The sequence below is a fragment of the Neolamprologus brichardi genome, chromosome 22 (genome assembly GCF_056152115.1).
Source record: "Neolamprologus brichardi isolate AB-2024 chromosome 22, ASM5615211v1, whole genome shotgun sequence".
Taxonomy (NCBI): Eukaryota; Metazoa; Chordata; class Actinopteri; order Cichliformes; family Cichlidae; genus Neolamprologus; species Neolamprologus brichardi.
Window position 1 is genome coordinate 2,674,046 of NC_142124.1, and position 18,690 is coordinate 2,692,735.

General features: G+C 41.8%; 1 protein-coding gene across 4 annotated transcripts in view; it reads right to left on the reverse strand.

Moving 5' to 3' along the window:
- Nucleotides 1–18,690, reverse strand: part of col14a1b (collagen, type XIV, alpha 1b) — a 191,182-nt gene that overhangs the window by 152,045 nt on the left and 20,447 nt on the right. For 3 of the 4 annotated variants that reach the window (XM_087834562.1, XM_087834561.1, XM_087834559.1), the window contains exons 4-5: nt 14,347–14,490; nt 11,615–11,698 (exon numbers count right to left, since the gene is read on the reverse strand). The exons of the other annotated variant lie outside the window; for it this stretch is intronic. In XM_087834562.1, coding sequence (XP_087690688.1) covers nt 11,615–11,698; nt 14,347–14,490 — 228 coding nt within the window. The remainder of the gene's footprint in view (nt 1–11,614; nt 11,699–14,346; nt 14,491–18,690) is intronic. 4 annotated transcript variants of the gene reach the window in all.

An 18,690-nucleotide genomic window follows, 5' to 3' on the forward strand; every position in this document is an offset into this window, starting at 1 on the left:
CGTCCTTTCAGGAGATTAGCTTCACAAACTGTAGATAAGGAATGCAGGAAAACACACACACACACCTTCCTGTCACTATTCTGTGGACAGGTGAGTAGACTAAAGCAACAAGACAGTGATGTAAGTCAGACTGACAGTCTTCAGACAAATCCTGGCAGTGTTTGCTCATTCAGCTGGATCACTGAACCATGGATGTGAATCATTTGGATTCCAATCGAGTGAGATAGTGTATCAGGATATAAGGCTGATATAAAGACAGAGCCCAGTATAGTTCCATGCAGCTACTTTGTTGCCAAAATCTAAAAGCACAGATAAAACGCAGAAGTCGATGCACAGACACGCTCGAACCGGTTTGGTTTTCTTTAAAGCAGTTAGAGTGTAAGTTGTCTGAAATTCACTAAACTAAAAGCACAAACTCTTCTCTCCATCCCAGAATGATGCAAAGAACTAACAACCAGCAGCCAACATATGGGCCTTCAGACAATAAACTGTGCCATGGCAACTGGCACGAGTCATACTGTTCATCCATTCTTCAAAAGAAATCTCTGGGCGTGTGTCAAGACTGTACCTGTGTTTGTGAGGCCCGTTTGAAAAGGCAACTTGGACAGCAAAGAGAGCGTGCACACGCCTCACAATGTTATTATCAGCATGTGACACGTGTTCGTTTTTTACATGTTCAGGCAAAGTCCGACTGGCAGCTGCAGAAGTGGCAGCGTGAACTGTGTTAACTGTCAGATGTCACAGTTTGGTTGTTCTCAGTTTTGGTCACTTTAGTAAAAAAGTGCAGTTTTGTCAGATTGGTGATAAAACACCAAACGCACAGCTCACAGCTCCAAGGCCGCTGTTTACGCTCCTGCATCCCTCAATCAGCCTTAAAGCTTAATTGTCTGTTGTTGTACTTTTAGTGTCACACGTGTAACTGCCTCCTGCTATTTTCGACAGGAGACGAGCCTCAACATAAAAACTTGTCCTGCTGCAGGTGAGTTAAAGGTGAGACATGTGCATACAGTTTTCAGGAGGGAGCCACCTATCACAGATGTTTCACGGCTGACGCACACCCGCGATTATCAACAGGAGTTTCTAAAAAAATGTGCCCAAGTCTGGTGGTCAGAGGAAAAGCGAGCGTCCAAGTGGCTGCGTTACAGGACTTTAACTTTACAGAAGACTGGAAAAGAAAGCAAAGCTGAAAACGTAAGAACATGCTCATTCTCATTTTTATATTAAAAGAACAAAGTGAGACATTTTAGTTATAATGTAACCAACAACAACAACAACAGGTTCTTAAAGATATACGGTGCTGTGGCTCATAGATTAAACCACAGTGTAACACAGCAGCTGTGTTCTCCACAAACACATTATTACTGGAACACAAACGGCCGTCCTCACCCTGGATTCAGTTTCTTATATTGTTTGAACTATGACATCGGTTTTGTCACAATCCCCACCCTCTGTGCTCCTGGGGGTTACTGGGACGTTGCTGTAATAAATCTTTTAACAACCGCCCTAAAGGTGGCTGCAGGCCAAGCGTGGAAGTCACTACACGAGCCGGTCACAGCGACACACAGCACCACACTCTTCTTGGCCGCAAAGAGACTGAAACCACGCGATCAAACCGTAATCACACCTTTCACAAAATAACACCTCTGAATTAATAACATAACAACTCGTAAATAAAATAATAATAAAAATGTGTTTGCAGATAGTTTTTCTCCTCAAAGAAAGAAAGAAAGTGGACTTTATTGATCCCCGTTCACTCAGTGAAGCAGTGAGCAGCACTGTGTAGGGACGTACCTCGCTCAGGGGTACCTCAGGGAAGCCGTTCAGTGGATTCGACAGTATTTGACTGTATTACTGCAAATACTGACCCGTCTGTATTTTCTTTGTTTTTTTCAGCACTCAAAGTGAAGAAAAGACAAAAAAAAAAAAGCAAGTGAATCAATAAATTCAACTGTCAGGAATATAAAGTAGAGCTGAGAGAGAGGAGGTGCTTCACCAAACTCTTCACTCCTCTTCAGATTTACACCGACCGAACAGAAAGTGGACGCAGTCGTCACAAAGTAGCACCATTTGCAGAAACGTCTTCAAACTGAGACGCAGGCTACGTGTAATAAATGCACAGCAGCAGTAACTTCATTAATTATTTAAACCGTCTGATGTGGCACTCAGGTCTTATGTGATGTTATTAACCTAAATGCTGCTGCACGGTGGACGGGGAACAACAAGGATCAGGCAACGAAGAGCAGATGTTACAGGGATCATCACAAAATGTTTTAAACACAGTTTTATTTTCATATACTACTCATACTGCAGAGCATTATAAGAGCAACAAAGAGGAAAGTGAAACGTATGTGCTGACCTGCAGGGACACCTGTGGGCACCACCTGGGCGCTCTGACATCGAAGCAACAGATCAGATGAGTTATAGCGCGCTCGTGTCAGATTACACTCCACATCCATCACACGACGGAGGACGGATGAGACGAGAGTTAAACGCACACGAAACATTTATCTGATGAGCTGGAATTACCTGAAGCTCAGACACTCAGAAATGCTGAAATATAAACTCGAGCCGACAAACTGCAGGTCAAGTTGATAAAAACAGACTCAAAGCCAGCGTAGCGTTTTCTCACTGGGCTGTAAAAAGGCTTTCCTAACACACTGCACATGCAGAGGAGAGAAGAGACTGAGGATTATTTCTTTTAATTCTCAGTGTCTTTAAAAAGGTGCATAGCTGGAGGCTTTCTCTAAAGTGAGAGCGCTTTCACCGACAAGCATAAAAGAGCTGGATATCGCCTTTATACAAACCTGCGATGGCTGCAAGAGACAGAGGAAAAAATCCATCAATATTTAACAACCCCGTCTCCTAGGAAGGCTTGAAATGAGGACCATACTATAATAACTCACTCTTTTTATATTATATTTCTATAATTATCCTTCTTCAGCGTAATTAAGCCCAAAATGCAACCTTCAGGAAAGAAGCTGCAGTTCCTCAAACGGCCACCTGAGGGTCACTCAGAAAAAGATATTTACAGCCTGGTTTAAAAAAGCTATAGTGGGTCACTACCAGTGTTGGTCAAGTTACTTGAAAAAAGTAATCAGTAATTAATTACTGATTACTTCCCCAAAAAAGTAATCCCGTTACTTTACTGATTACTTATTTTCAAAAGTAATTAATTACTTAGTTACTTAGTTACTTAGTTACTTTTTAAAAACATGATTTACAACCTGAATAGGTGATAAAGTGATAGATCTTTCAGCCCAATTCTACTTTTTCTACATAATCCATCATACAAAATGTAATCAAATGGAAAAGTCTCTTTTTAAAACTTGTTTTGTTAGTTTTAATCTTTTAACTTTATGCATGAAGCAAAATTTTAATTATATGCACCATTATCTGACTGGAAGAAATTAGTTTAACATTTAAACCTATTTTCTGCACATTCCAGCACATAATAAATATATATATATATATATATATATATATATATATATATATATATATATATATATATATATATATATATAATTTTTTTTTATTTTTTTTTATTTTTTTGTGTTTACACTCACTCTTTCAGATGCAAGTAAAACACAGCAGAAAATAAATAAAGTCAAAGACTAGCGGTCCTTTTGCTCTATTTTCACCTGTAAAGCAGGAGTAGAGTAGGCGGAGGGTTACCCTGGTGCAGGTGTGCTGCAGCGGTCAGTGGAAGGATACCGCAGTTTCTCTGTGAGTTTCCCATTACGTCGTAGCTACTCGGTGCTTGCTTGGAAGTTTAGGGGGTTTTTTTCGCTGTAAAAAGAAGTTTTCTTCCCACGCACAACGGACACTAATGTTTTTGTCACTTTTTACGGAATCAAACTCAAAGTAAGGTCAGTACTTCCACGCTTTAAACGCTGCACGCTCATACTCTCTCCGCACTCGATATATGATCCATTGTTGATCTGCACACAGCTGTTGTCACGAACATCACACTCGCTTACGTCACTGTCATGAGACATTCTCGCAAGAAAATCACGGTTTTAGTAACGCAGTAACGCAGCGTTCCTACGGGAAAGTAACGGTAATCTAATTACCGTTTTTGCAATAGTAATCCCTTACTTTACTCGTTACTTGAAAAAAGTAATCGGATTACAGTAACGCGTTACAAGTAACGCGTTACTGCCCATCTCTGGTCACTACAGCCAATTTCTCCATTCGTAACAATTGTACAGTGGCTGTGTATTTTATATGCATCAGATATCTGCTGAGGTTTGCTCAGCATTATTATTATTATCTGAATTAGATGTGTGAACATCAGAAAAGGACGCAAAGACCAGTTGCAAACTCTTTAAGGTGTACAGGGCTGAGTATGAAATACTGAAGGTTTCAATTTTCCTCTAAGACATGTAGAGCCTGCCAGTCTTAGAGGGAAGTAAGACCTGTTCTGTGACCACCTAGGGGACCCGTGCAGAGCCAAGCGTGAAGACGAGGAGACCTACAAAACAACACCAGCAGATGAACAAGCAGCCAAAGCTTCAGACTGACAGCCTTGCAAGCAGACAGCTGTTAAAGGTCTCATCAGCAACAAGGCAGGAGCCCAAGAACAGGCCTGTGAGGCTATAGCTGAGGTATTCAGCAAGTGTGGGCAAGGAGGAGAGCATCAGCTGTGAGCGTGGAAAAGCAGAACGAGAGAGAGAGAGGTGAAGCTGCGGGGAAAGAGGGAGGAAAGGGTGGAAGGAAACAAAAATGGTGCCGAGATGGGTGAAAAGAGAGGAAGAAAAACTGCAATAAAAGAGGACACAGATTTCAGACAAGTCCAAGAAAATGAAGTTGCCATATACGTACGCTGAGAATATGATCTGCAGGTTTTATTCTCATTACCAGAGGGAGCATACATATCTATGCAGTATTGATTACAGCAGTCAGAAAGAAGGAGGAAACAAATCCTCCATGTTTTCAGCTTCTGAATGTACAAACATGGCCACCAGGCACAAACAAGCCAAAGAGACTACAGGTGTGGGTTTCATGTCTGTAAAGGAGGGATTCCTAATAGGTACAGTGATGATAAAGGGTCATAGTTCAGATATAAAGGGAAGAACAGGGTGGTTAGGGACAATAGGGAGGGGACAAAGAGAAAAAAAAGCGCCAAAAGGTGGCAAAGGACCAGAAATCGAACAGAGTAATGAGAAAAGAGATGAGAGAGAAATAACTGCTCCAGCAGAGATAGCACTCGGCAAAGAGAAAGTGGAGGGCTGATGAAAAGGAGAGGTGGAGGTGATGATTGTGGAGTTTTCAAGGATTGTGTGAGAGTTTGGAGGGAGGGGGTGAAGAAGTTGTTTGTGATTTGGAGTCGTATAAAAAGCTCAGTGTTTTTAATCAGCGTTTGGCTCTTCTCCACCCACACAACCCCCACCCTCACCCACATCCACCCACAGCGAGATAGAGCAGGTGACGCACACTTAAACCCAACACACACCTGAGAGACACAAACACACGACTGATTCTACAAAATCCAAGTAAATCCAGGTACAGATGCGTTAACGGGCAACATGTTCCTACTCCCTGTGTGTGTGTGTGTGTGTGTGTGTGTGTGTCTGTCTCTCTTACAATAGTGAAACTCTGAGCACTCCACTCGTCACACATAGGTGCTTGTAAAGGCTCCTCTCAGTGTCACGTTCAGTTGCACTGGCTAAGCCTGATCTTTCATCATGCAGGCTGGTGTACTCATGAAATCCATCGCCACCTGTCCGACACCAAAATGTGGAATCGGTCCGTCTTTAAAAAAATGACTGTTGTCTCTCAGCATCATCGTGACACGTGCAACAAGACGCAAACGATACAGGCCACGTTGTGCATAAAAAAATTAAAATCCTGTCCATGTACACAAACAAACTACACCACAAAACGCCACACGCACAGGCTAATTATGAATATTTAATATTGAATGTTTGGCATTTCAGATTTATGGTTTCTTATTTGTTTTGCAGCACCAGAAGAAGCATCTAACCGGTACAAATTTATTCTGCAGCAGGAAAACAAACTTGCAGTGACAAAAACAACAAGACGCCCTGCAACAGATGGTCTGGCCCCCACAGAGCACTGATCTCAACATCATGGAGTCTGGAACTACATGAAGACACGGAGACAGACTAAACCCACAGAAGCACTGAAGTACGCTCTCCAAGATGATGAACGACTTACCTGCCAAGCACCTTGAAAAATACAACAAATATTGATTTATGTTTTCGTGCATGTTGAATGAATTCAATTGATAAATACCTACTAATTCTGAAAGCATCCTCACTATCCCGTCTTTTCTGTGAACTAAAGACGCTATAAAAAGTCCTTTGGCATTAAATAATGAATAAAATAATCAAAGAATTACATGAAGAGATGGAAAACATTCAAACAATCAGCATTTAAATATGAGTCTGTATGGGTCAAGTAGGTCTGTTAGACAAGCACTGAACCAAAGGGTGCGACCACCCCCAACCCCGACCCCCACCACCTCATCCTTCCATGTCCATACATGCAAAGGCTGAGGTAGACCAGCAAGGAGCTGGAGTGGAAGTGGGTTGCCAGTTGGCTTGCAGATGTTTAGTGACTGTGGCTGGGGTAAAGCAACTTAAATAATGAAGTTTGCCAGGTGGATGTGGAGCTGATGACTTTGACAATGAATTGTTGATCTGCCTGGAGCGTAGCTGAGTTTGATCATATAACAAAAAATATAAAGGAACTGAATTAAAAAGGTGCGGAGAAGCTACCCAGCCCCAAAGCAGACTCGATAGGATCAGCACTGAGGGCACTTCACCAGGACGACGCACAAATGTCAGTTATATTAGGCGTATTTGCAGAATCTACTGACTATAAAAGACGCCTCGCAGTCAGCAGATACGCCATTTCACAGAGACGACCAACCATAAAAATACTGAGAAATCTAAATTGACACAGAAGACAAAAACAAACATTTCCACCAGCTCAGACATTTTGGTTTTAAGAGAAAAAGCAGAGCTCTTATTAAAAAACTTGGAAATATATTCAGAAGTAATACATTTACGGCTCCCAGCAACCTTAAACTGCACTAAAACATGAAACTGTGACAGTGACTGTACTAGAAGAGAAAGAATGATCAGTTTCATTTGCTCATTTCTGCTGCGACTCATTAGACTTAAATCAGAGAACTGATTAAAAGAGGTGAGAGTGAAGGAGGACTAAGGAGGCGCCTCTGTCAGTGCGCCCCAGGGTGGCTGTGGCTACAATGTAGCTACAATGTAGCTACATTGGCAGCTACATTGTAGCTTTGTAGCTACAATGTAGCTACAAAGCTACAAAGCTACAAAGCTACAAAGCTACAAAGCGCTTTACACATCCAGTGGATGACTGGATGTGTAAAGCGCTTTGGGGTCCTTATGGACTAGTAAAGCGCTATAGAAATACAGGACATTTACATGGAGAAAATTTTGGGGGAAAGTGTGTTTCACTGCAGCAGTGCTGCAGGTTTATTTGAATTCTCACTCATTACCAGAATAAAACAAACCCAAACATTACAAATGACCAAATGAGCATAAAGACTGATGGCATATAAATGTAGAGTTGGTTTCTCAGTGTTTGTATTCATGAGTTGGGCTTGCAGCTCTTAGTAAGCATACATAAACAGACAAAACAGCCAGGGTGCACTTAATGCTTAAAAGACATTTTTATGCTGACAGAAGCTTAATTGATTTAATTGTGATAAGTGACTCATTAAGTCAGATTTAAAAGGTCAGAATGATTGTTAGCATTTCATTTACACATAAACCAGACGCATTTGGACTTTTCTGCCTGTTTTCTGCTACTCTGAGTTTTAAATCCACAGGTTACTGCGATCTTTTTCCTAAACCTAACCGAGGAGTCTCTGCGTCTAACCTAACAAGCGAGTAAAAGTAACAAGCAACTGAAAACAAAGTAACCGATAAGTCAAAGTGCCGACAACAAAGATCAGAGGACAGGAACCACGTTTAGATTCGTGTACAGACCAATGACACATCACTAAGACCGCATTTCTTCCAACTATCTGAAGCTGTGTTGAAGGAGGTTAAGCAGGATACTTCTTTCCCAGCAATGTTTTTCAGTTTCTCATAGGGAATTCTGTGGTGTTCCCAGGTTGATAGGACACAGCTCCCTCAGCAACGTGTAACCCTGGGTCTCCATTGGGAAGCACCCAGGACATCAGATGCCTGAACCACTGCAGCTGGTAGCCTCAATCTGGGCCACCACGCAGACTCATATTTGACGCTGGTACCTGTGACCTCATTTTCTCAGTGACCATAGGTGAGGATTAGAACACAGATCATCTCGATCAGCTCAGTTCGCTCTTCACTACAATCGCTTGGTTAATTTTGTAGCTGCATAAATTAACAAAACTGTAAGTGTAACTTCATTTGAGCCGACTGAGTCCATAACTGAAGCTCAGTCACCTTCTGTCCTCTTCCTTTTGTAACAGTCACAATGGTGTGGTGTCTCTTTAAGACAACCCAAGTCGAGGGTTAATGTTGTCATCAGTATGCGCCACTACTCTCTCTGTGATTGTGTGGACATGTGCTTGCACGCTAGAGGGACGGATTTTATGTTTTACCTCTCCACTCACCCTTTTTTTTGCAACGTATGGGTTGTACGAACACTGTGCGCTGTTTGTTAAGCTGCAGCCGTTCAATCGGGCTTATATGGTTGACGAAGAGAACGTGTATTAAAGAATACGCTGTGGACACTCACCAAAGCCAGCGTGAGTGTGTATTCTTTCGACTATCCTGCTAAGTGTTTTGCCGCCTCCTCTCAACCACTAAACACAACCCGACGTTACACTTTCCCTCAATGACCCAAACGGTTCCTCCTCTTGCCGAACCCGAGGACATTTGACATGCTGCACCATGGCATCTTTGACGAACACCATCGACTCTACTTACTCCCACCTCACTCTCACTCTTATACTAATGGCCCGCCTCCTCCACTGAGAGCTTCTACTGATGGTAAACTGCAGGAGACAGCCTGACAAAGGGAACGAGGTCATAGTAAAGCCAAAAACACACAAACGCCTACTTGAGGAATAATGCGACACATTTTCCAAAACACCGTATGAATTACAGCAACTCTTTTATCCCGTCTTATTTTAACATAAGGATGAGGTGAGAATTCAAACTGGCTACATGACAGATGCAGAAAGAAGAAAATGAACAATCAGAGAAAAGCGATTTGTTGGCTGTACTTAACTTTGTTCCTCACTATCTCCATGTATCGCTCACTGAACAGGACAAGTCAGTGTCTGCAAAGTCCAGCACCCACTTCAAGTCACCTGCCATGCAACCAGGGCCCTCACGCTTTACATCAGCGATCATTTTAACCAGCGTGCTGTCCAAGTGTTGAAGCAGCTGTCCTCACTGATTTGTTTCAGAGAGCCTACACGTCCCAATAACCTCAGTGGTTTCATTTACAGCATAAATATTACACTTTAGTGTGTAACAGCTCATCTGACTCACAATCCATCACAGTTCACAGCAAAACAACAAATCTGACCCTGAGCACAGTTTGGGTGAACACTCATTGAGTGGTCATTACAGACGGCAGCTATTTGCTCTCGTTCCACATCAGCTACAGCTCAGGGTGGAAGAACAGCGGTCTCAGGTAGAGGGCTCGAATGAGATAAACCAGTATTGTGTGAATCATGCTGAGCACAGTCCAAGAATCACACTATAAAACAGAAATTGGCATAACAGCACCGCTGTACGCTGCAGGAGTTTTAACACCTTTTCCTCTTTTCATGGTCTGTAACAAACCAACAAACAAACCACAACAATGCTGGCTGTAAACCCTTAATAACACGGAGCTTTTAATTCTGTGGTACTAAACTCGGGTGTATGACACTTCTATATTTACTTGGAGTTAATGTCACCCAAAGATTTCACCAGGATCGTTCTTTCACTCTGTGCCGACCAGGATCAGATCTTAAATCCTGCAAGATGAGCAAGCCAAGAACTGCATTCAACTTTAGACAAAAACAGCAAACAGTTCAGCAAAGCTGTCCTCCAGAGGCCTGACAGATTAGAGGCGAGAATAAAAAGTCCTACTGAAGAATTCATGGAAAAGGATGAAGTGATCAAGTTAGAGCTCGCTGCAAAATATTTTTTCGTTTTTTTGCACAGATTCAATTTTCCCTGCTCCAAAAAAACATGACAAAGATAAAAAGCACAAAGTGGTTAAACATAGATTTAGCTGTTCAAAAAGAAAGAAAGACAAAGAAAGAAATGTCAAGTGTTTTTCTCCATTGTTACAACTCTGAAAGCAAAAGCTGTAATTTGGGTTTTAAACTGGTGTCTAACTGGCTGCCACGAGTCTCACCCCACCATCATTAACACCATTCCTTCAGTTCTGGCCTTCAAAACACAAAACCAATCACACAAGGGTTCACATCACGCTTTGAAAAGCTGCAAAGGAACACAGCAAAATATCAGGTTTCACAGCAAAGGAATGATCCTGCAGGATTTAAAGAACAATGCTGACCCAATTACACTGAAAATAGGTTTATTGCATCTGTTGTTTAGGACCATCCAGCCATACATCCTTACATATATGAAAAAAGGCAAATGTCTGCATAACTGAATCAAAGCTTTGTCTTACATTTGATCCAACTAGTGTGCAGACTTTTTCCAATTTTGCAGTCCTATTATATTTTGTCCACTTCATTGTGCTAAACGCATTCACAGCATAGCAAAAATATTCATTATTTCATCACAATACAACAGGAATACAAAAACTTTAAAATGAGATTTGAAGAACAGTTCTGATTTTTCTGAGGTAGAAATGTGAATTACAGCTCTAACAAAACTGAGTTTTCCTGCATTTTGCAGTGCGTAAAGAGATTAAAGATTTTTTTTCCTTTTTGTGGCATCTGATTGTTTGCCTCAGCATGCGCCACTTACCAGAAATTACAATTGGCTTGTTTACCGCACTCCTCTCTCCATTCATTTCCTGTTTGTTGGAGGCTCTTCCTTAAATTCCCATTTTTGTGCCATTTCATTTCCTTTCCCTCCATTTCCTTGGGTATGTCTCACTGACAATCACTGTGCAATTTGCAGAAGTATTACATTCACAGAACAGTAATCTTGACACATCGTGAAACGGCGGTGTTGTTGAAACGGACAGACGGATCAGGATTTAGCCGGTGACTCAGCCGCACCACCATTGTGGCAAAAATCAGAGCCCTGCAGCTTCACACTTACCTGCTTTTGTGTCAGTCGTTTTTTCTTCTCTTTCAAAATCTCCAGCCACTAAAACGAAAGCTTCCTGCATGACATCTGTTTAAAACTGCCAGAAGAAGAGCAGCTGTGACATAAAAGGTTGGCGACGACATCTTCCATTAGTAGGAAATCTTGATCCTGAATGTGTTACAAGATACTTTGAAAATTGCTCTTCTTCAAACTTGTTCTTGAGGAACAGCAGGTTGTCTTCCTGTGACGGTATTTCAGCAAATCATCTTCTGTCACTGCGCCATACTGGTCTTGAATCCAGACAACTCGAGACCTTCAGCAGACGGCTGTATCTTTATCATTTCACTGTGTCTGTTCACCTGGATCATCTCCCGTCTCCCTGTTGAAGATCTTACCTTCTGAGATCTCATTGTTCTCCTGTGTGACGCTGCCATTTTTTCTCCCTTGGGATGGAGCCATTTCAACAGCTGATTGCTGAGCTGGAAGATATAACACATGATGCAAAAAACAACATTAACGAATGGTAGGACACTGGAAGAAGCCTAGGACTCGATGTGTGCATCGACATATGACAACAATATACATAATATTAATACACACAACCTTCGCAGCAGCCAGTCGTTCAAATTCAAGTGTTTGTCTGATAATCAGCAGGTGTGAGTTCCTCTATAAAAGCAGAGGTTTGCTTGTCTGGAGCATCCAGCTGTGTGATTCCTCAGGCGTGGACAGTCTATTACATTCAACCAAAGGTCAGACTAGGGATGGGCGGTAGAAACGGTATACGGTAGAAACGATGTAAATTTGGCCAACGATAGAGATTTTGACTATACCGCTCTACCGCAATAGCGCATGTTGATGATGTCATCAAGCTGCGCCTGTTTTGGTCGAAAGCATTGCAGCGGCTGCAAACAACTGCAAAGTATGCCGGCGACAATAATAGCAAAGAGATGAAGCACTTTTGGAATATGGAGAAAGCCAATACCTGCGCTTCGTCCACTTCCCTACCATTGATTCATTAATGCTGAATTCTCTGGCAGCTGCTCTATTCCCATGTTGTTGCAGGATATTAATGACTAACCTCGTATTGTGGATGGATTATCTCAGTTGTTCTCCTGACTGAAGTTTGGTCCGTTTACAGCATCCTGCCATGCAATTGCATTTGTCCCTGACCATCAGAAACCCTCACATTAACTTTTGTGGAGCGTTCACTGAGCTAATGTTATGCTAACATAGCTGTTTTGCTAGCGATCACGTAGCACATCATTATATAGCAGCTAGCCCAACTTCAGTAACCCTACAAACATCACTGCTGTTTAGTTTTCTGTCTTCCTTTATGTTGGAAGTGATAGCAGAGCTGTACGTTTGAATTTTTTTCAATAATCTCTCATGGTATGTCATGTTTAGGTGGAAACTAGCGAGCTAACTTCCGCTAACTTCCTGCTAACTTCTAACTCCGTTGAATGTAATAAATTCTGTTTTCATGGATGCCTGGATGTTAAACTTAATTGTTACACCTGGTAAAGCAGCAACATTGATCATTTTATCAAAGATGAAAGAATTTAGACAGTTTTTAACTCTCAGTGATGCTGCAGTGTTCGTTTGACTTTGGGACCTGAAGTTAACGGAGTTTAGGACCCAGATTACTCCGTGAGGCTCCTGACTACGGCAACAGTAATGCTCCGGCAATCCATCAAGCAGTGCGGCTTCATAGCTTACCAAAGTCATACTAAAACATTTTTTGATAGATTTCTGTGCGCCCTGTACCACATAAAATCAGTTCGAGGTCAGTGAGCACAACCAGAATTCGTACATAAGGTGAACTGGATTATAAGATGCTTTTTGAGAAAATTAAAGGATTTTAAGTGTGCCTTATAGTGTGTAAAATATGTTATACTTGCTTTTGCAAGCCACTGTATATCACAATATATATTGTTGCCACAGATGTTTCAAATTAGACCGCGATATGGATTTTAGGCCATATCGCCCAGCCCTAGGTCAGACTGCAAAATGCTCAGAGAAACTGAGAGCTACATGTCAGACTCTTAGGTTCTCAGTTAGCATGTTAAATGTTCATGACAGCGCAATTAGAAAAAGACTGAACAGGTGAAGGCCTGTCAGGAAGGGTTCCCAGGAGAAAGCCTGTTCTCCCTAAAAGAACAAGCCACATTTGCAAAGCTGCATCTGAACAACCCACAAGACCGAACAATGTTCTCTGGACAGACGAGTCCAACGTGGGGTAGAGTTTGGTTATAATGAGAACATCACACCGGTGAAAACCGAACACAGCACATCAGAGTTTCAGTGCAACAACAGAACATTAGTCAGAGCTGTGAATCGAAGACATCAGGACACAGTTATATAACGCCATTTCGTCAGCTCTGAAGAGCAGAGCGGTATTCTAAATGCTGAGTCAAAAGGGCTTTTGTAGCCTGACATGAATACTGGAAACACTCAGCACCTGTGGATATGTACGTTCAGCATCAGGTTTAAAAGCTTTGTTTTCCTGAAGCACAGCATGAAAGCAAGTAAATACCAGCAGGTCGCTGAATGTCAACGACTGAAACCAAGTAAACACTCAGCTCTGTATTCAAAACTGAAACACTGAGATGAGGTGGCTATTTGAATTCTTCACTGCTTTGCTCTCGTCTTCCAACAATAATGCTACGTCCAGATGAACAGAACCTTTTGGGATCCAACAATGCAGCTTAAATAACATATAAGAAGCTCTTACAGAACAAAGGAGGTCGGGATCAGGGCGCACATGTTTTGATCGTGTTCACAACACAAGATTACACGAGAGAGCTGCTGCACTGGTCTGTAGTGTTTCAAACTAAAGTGTGCTCTTGTGGCCACACCCCAATCAGTGATGTCACAGCAGGTATTCTGCCAATCCCAGCTGATGGAAAGCACCTGCTGTGACATCACTGATTGGAGCCAAAAGTGCGATTTGGTGTCACACTGTAATCAACTCGGAGGCAGTTTTCTGTCTGATTCGGTGCGACTGCGACAACGTTTCAGTTCTCTTAATTTTACAACTCGAATTACATCAATCAAGCTGTCCAATCAGAAATCAGCTGGAGGATCCCTGAAGCAACAGATTTAATAATCAGTGGAGTCGTTCTCTTACCTTCATGTTTGCCCTGAAGAGGTTTGCTCTCCTGCCCCTCATGGACTGCAATGATCTTAAAGTTGTACGTTTTAGACGGATCAAAGTCCTCGATGACCAGTTTTGCTTCCTGCTTTGATGCCTGAACCACCTTCTGCTCTCCGCCTATTAAAGAAAAAGCACAAACACTTAAGACTGATAATTACAAGCATGTTAAACCTCACCCCACAAGCATTCAAGTCAACTCTGTATGATAAAAACCGATGAAGCCAGAAGTGAAGCCAAAGTCTCAGTTAAGTTTCTTTAAGCTGCAGCCGTTATAAACCTCTGTTGGCAAAACAATATAGAGGTCTATGAGAAGTCTCATCTCAGTAAACATTTTCCTGACGAGTTAAGTTTTATGACTTTCATTGTCTAAAACCTACCGTAGGGTAACATAGACCATTTACTTTAGAATAAGCAGGGTGTTAGCCGTCGTTTTAATACAGAGACCATGGTAGACATGAGGGTTAACCCAAAGATATGTCAAGATTTATCAAATCAGTCGTAAATCTGTCCAAAACAGCTGCCACAGAAATGGTGTTAATTCAACAGTGATAGCATCTCGTCCTCACAAACACTGTGAGGACAAGATGTCCGTGCAGCTATCAGTCGGTGAGGGTACGAGCTCATCCCCCAGGACTTATTCACAGCACGACACAACCTGAATTTTAAGGCTGTGTTTAAACCAGTGAAGATAAAACATACCTAAATCAATAAATCACCTCACACAGGTCGACAGCAGCGGTCGGACTGCATGCAACAGAAATCTGGCTTTGTTTGACCTTTTTAGTGTCAAGAAAAATAATTCTGTTTCATTTTGGACTACAAGACTGTCGGTCACACAGCGAAAGTATATTATCGAGAATTTCAGGAGGATTCGAGTCGAGTGTCTTTAGTAAGACTGCTGAACAAAGACCTCACTCTGCTGCACAAAAACAAATTAAATACAAAAAACGCTTCATTACCTTTCATTTTCTTTCTATTGTAACTCTCACCTTACAATTAAAGTAGATTTGGCAGAATAATTTTCAGTGCCAGCCTCCTTCATAATGTGACAATCACTTTGTAGATATTGCACAACTTCAGTAATTTCCATGTAGTCATGTTTTAAATTCAACACAACGCCTGTTTAGGAGCATAAAGATCTCTGCAGAGCTTCAAAACTTTTTAAATTAAACTTTCAGGCTAAATATCCATCCACATCAATAGGTGTGTTTCAGATGTGCATTATAAGTCATGTTTTTCTTTTTACATTTAACATGTTCATGGACACAGCTGGTAATACAACACACGGCCCAGATATATGCAGAAAGAGCCTGATAGGGCAAAGAGAACAGGTAAGCTTAAAAGTACATTTAATTTTCTGTAACAGCTGTAATTTGTTCTAGAATGAGGTCATCGTGACGATTAAGTAAAAATAGATGTAAATCTCTGGACTGATAAATTTATGACTAAAAAACAACCTCATGTTGTTCAGTTTTCTCTACTCAAATTTTACAAACCACTGAGTTGACTTGGCACCAGCACTGTTGTACCGCTACAATACAGGGTGGGCCATTTATATGGATACACTGTAACAACATGGGAATGGTTGGTGACATTAAAGTCCTGTTTGTGGCACATTAGTATATGTGAGGGGGCAAACTCCTCAAGATGGGCGGTGACCATGGTGGCCATTTAGAAGTCGGCCATCTTGGATACAACTTTTGTTTTTTTCCAATAGGAAGAGGGTCATGTGACACATCAAACTTATTGGTAATGTCACAAGAAAAACAATGGTGTGCTTGGTTTCAACGTAACTTTATTCTTTCAGAAGTTATTTACAAGTTTCTCTTTGTTCACAGCCATTGACATGTCGAAGAGGTTAACACGTGAGGAGCGGATCGAAATCGTGTTGATATCTGGTGAACGCAGTAACCGGGTCATTGCAGCAGATTTCAATGCAAGACGCCCTACGAGACCACCCATCTCCCTTGCTACAGTTAGCAAACTGCTTGCTAAGTTTCGTGAAACTGGTTCAGTGTTGGATTTGCCAAAATGTGGATGCAAGAAAACTGTCACTAATGAAGAAACATCAGTGGCTGTCCTAGCTTCATTCAGCAAGAGCCCACAGCGTAGCACTCGCCGCATGTCACTGGAGAGTGGCATTAGTCGAACATCCCTTCGGCGGATATTAGCTACTCACAAATGGCACCCTTACAAACTCCAGCTACTGCAGCATCTCAACGAGGATGACCCAGATCGGCACACAGAATTTGCAGAATGGGCAAAACAAAAATTGGAACAGGACCCTCAGTTCACGCAGAAGATTTTTGTTCAGTGATGAGGCAAACTTTTATGTGAATGGTGAAGTCAACAAACAAAACCACCGCTATTGGTCTGACACTAACCCACATTGGATGGATCCTCCAAGACTGTTGGACCAACAACAGTGATGGTTTGGTGTGGTATATGGGGTACAACGATAGTGGGTCCATTCTTCATCAATGGAAACCTCAAGGCCACTGGATATTTGAAATTGCTACATGATGATGTGTTTCCCTCTTTATGCACTGAAGCTGGCACGTTCCCTGAGTTTTTCCAGCAAGATGGTGCACCACCACATTATGGGTGCCAGGTCCGAGCATTCCTAGATGAACAGTTTCCTGGAAAGTGGATTGATCGGTCTCCCGATCTGACCCCCTTAGACTTTTATCTTTGGGGTCATCTGAAGGCCATTGTCTATGGTGTGAAGATATGAGATGTGCAGCACCTGAAACTACGGATACTGGATGCCTGTGCTGGCATTTCTCCTGTGGCGTTGCTATCAGTGTGTGAGGAGTGGGAGAAGAGGGTTGCATTGACAATCCAACACAATGGGCAGCACATTGAACACATTTTATAAGTGGTCAGAAACTTGTAAATAACTCATGAAAGAATAAAGTTACGTTGAAACCAAGCACACCATTGTTTTTCTTGTGCCATTACCAATAAGTTTGATGTGTCACATGACCCTCTTCCTATTGAAAAAACAAAAGTTGTATCCAAGATGGCCGACTTCTAAATGGCCACCATGGTCACCACCCATCTTGAGGAGTTTGCCCCCTCACATATACTAATGTGCCACAAACAGGACTTTAATATCACCAACCATTCCCATGTTATTACGGTGTATCCACATAAATGCCCCCACCTGTATTCTGGGCTCCTTTTGTCCATGAAGGCAGTTTAACCTGTGACTCACGCGTAGGGCAGACAAATACCTGCAGCTGCATGAATAATCGTCTGTTCAGCTGTGCTGAAACTAACCGCTGAAAAAGCCTTGAGCAAACGCTTTCAGATCTGTGAACTGCGTCTGTGGGGTCAAAGCCACTTTTTCCTATTTTTGGTTCATCTTCGTACAGCTATGCTTGCGTAATATTAGCTTTACAATGCACAAAAACGTGTGCTGATCCGAGTTAGCAAGAATGCATAAAAGTTATTGCCTTTTGCAAACAGGAAAAGGGGATTTTTTTTGTTTAGAAAATGTCTTTCAGTTCAAAACGTTACCTGTAACAACTCCTATGCTGAAGCTTTGCATTTACCCTCTGACTTTACATCACTTTTTATTATCAGATTAACAATAAATGTTGTCAAAAAAGGTCAATCATTTAATATCTGCAAAATAGAACATATTTAATTCATGTAACCAGCCACACCAAGCACGTCTGTTTTTAACTTTGAGTGATATCAGTTTTATGTTTGTTGGTTCTTCACTGAATCTCGAGTATTTAATGTTCTTGAACAAATTGGGCCTGTTCAAGAACACTTTACACAAGCAGATGACTTCTGATGAAGATGCGTGGTGTGATGAGATTGCCATTGACCCCGTGTTGAACTCTTTGAGTTCAGTGTCTCTCGGCCGTGTGAAGTGTGCACACCTGCCACACCGCTGTGCATTCAGAAAAAGAGGCTAAAACGATCTCTTAAATTGCTCAAGAAATATTGAGAAGCCCCGGGCTTCAACAGCTGAGGGGAGAAACCGAGGATGTGAGCAAAAATGTAATAGACTGTAAATAAAAATCATATAAAGAGTATGTGTTTAGCATCCGATTGTGCCAAACGCGCTTTGCTGTAGCAGCAGGAGAAAGTTTTGGCAGAAGTCAGCAGTTTGCAAATTGACTGTGCAGTGTAGGTTTTTGCTTCCTGGCTTGAGAGAGAGTGTAGCAGATATTTACTGAGCAGTCCAAGATCATCAGAGTAGCACATGCTAATTAGTTTAAGAATTTGTGATGTAAGAAAAGTGCTTATTCTTTCTTTGCCTTTTTTCATGAGGCTTAATTAAAATGAGCCACTTTTCCTTCT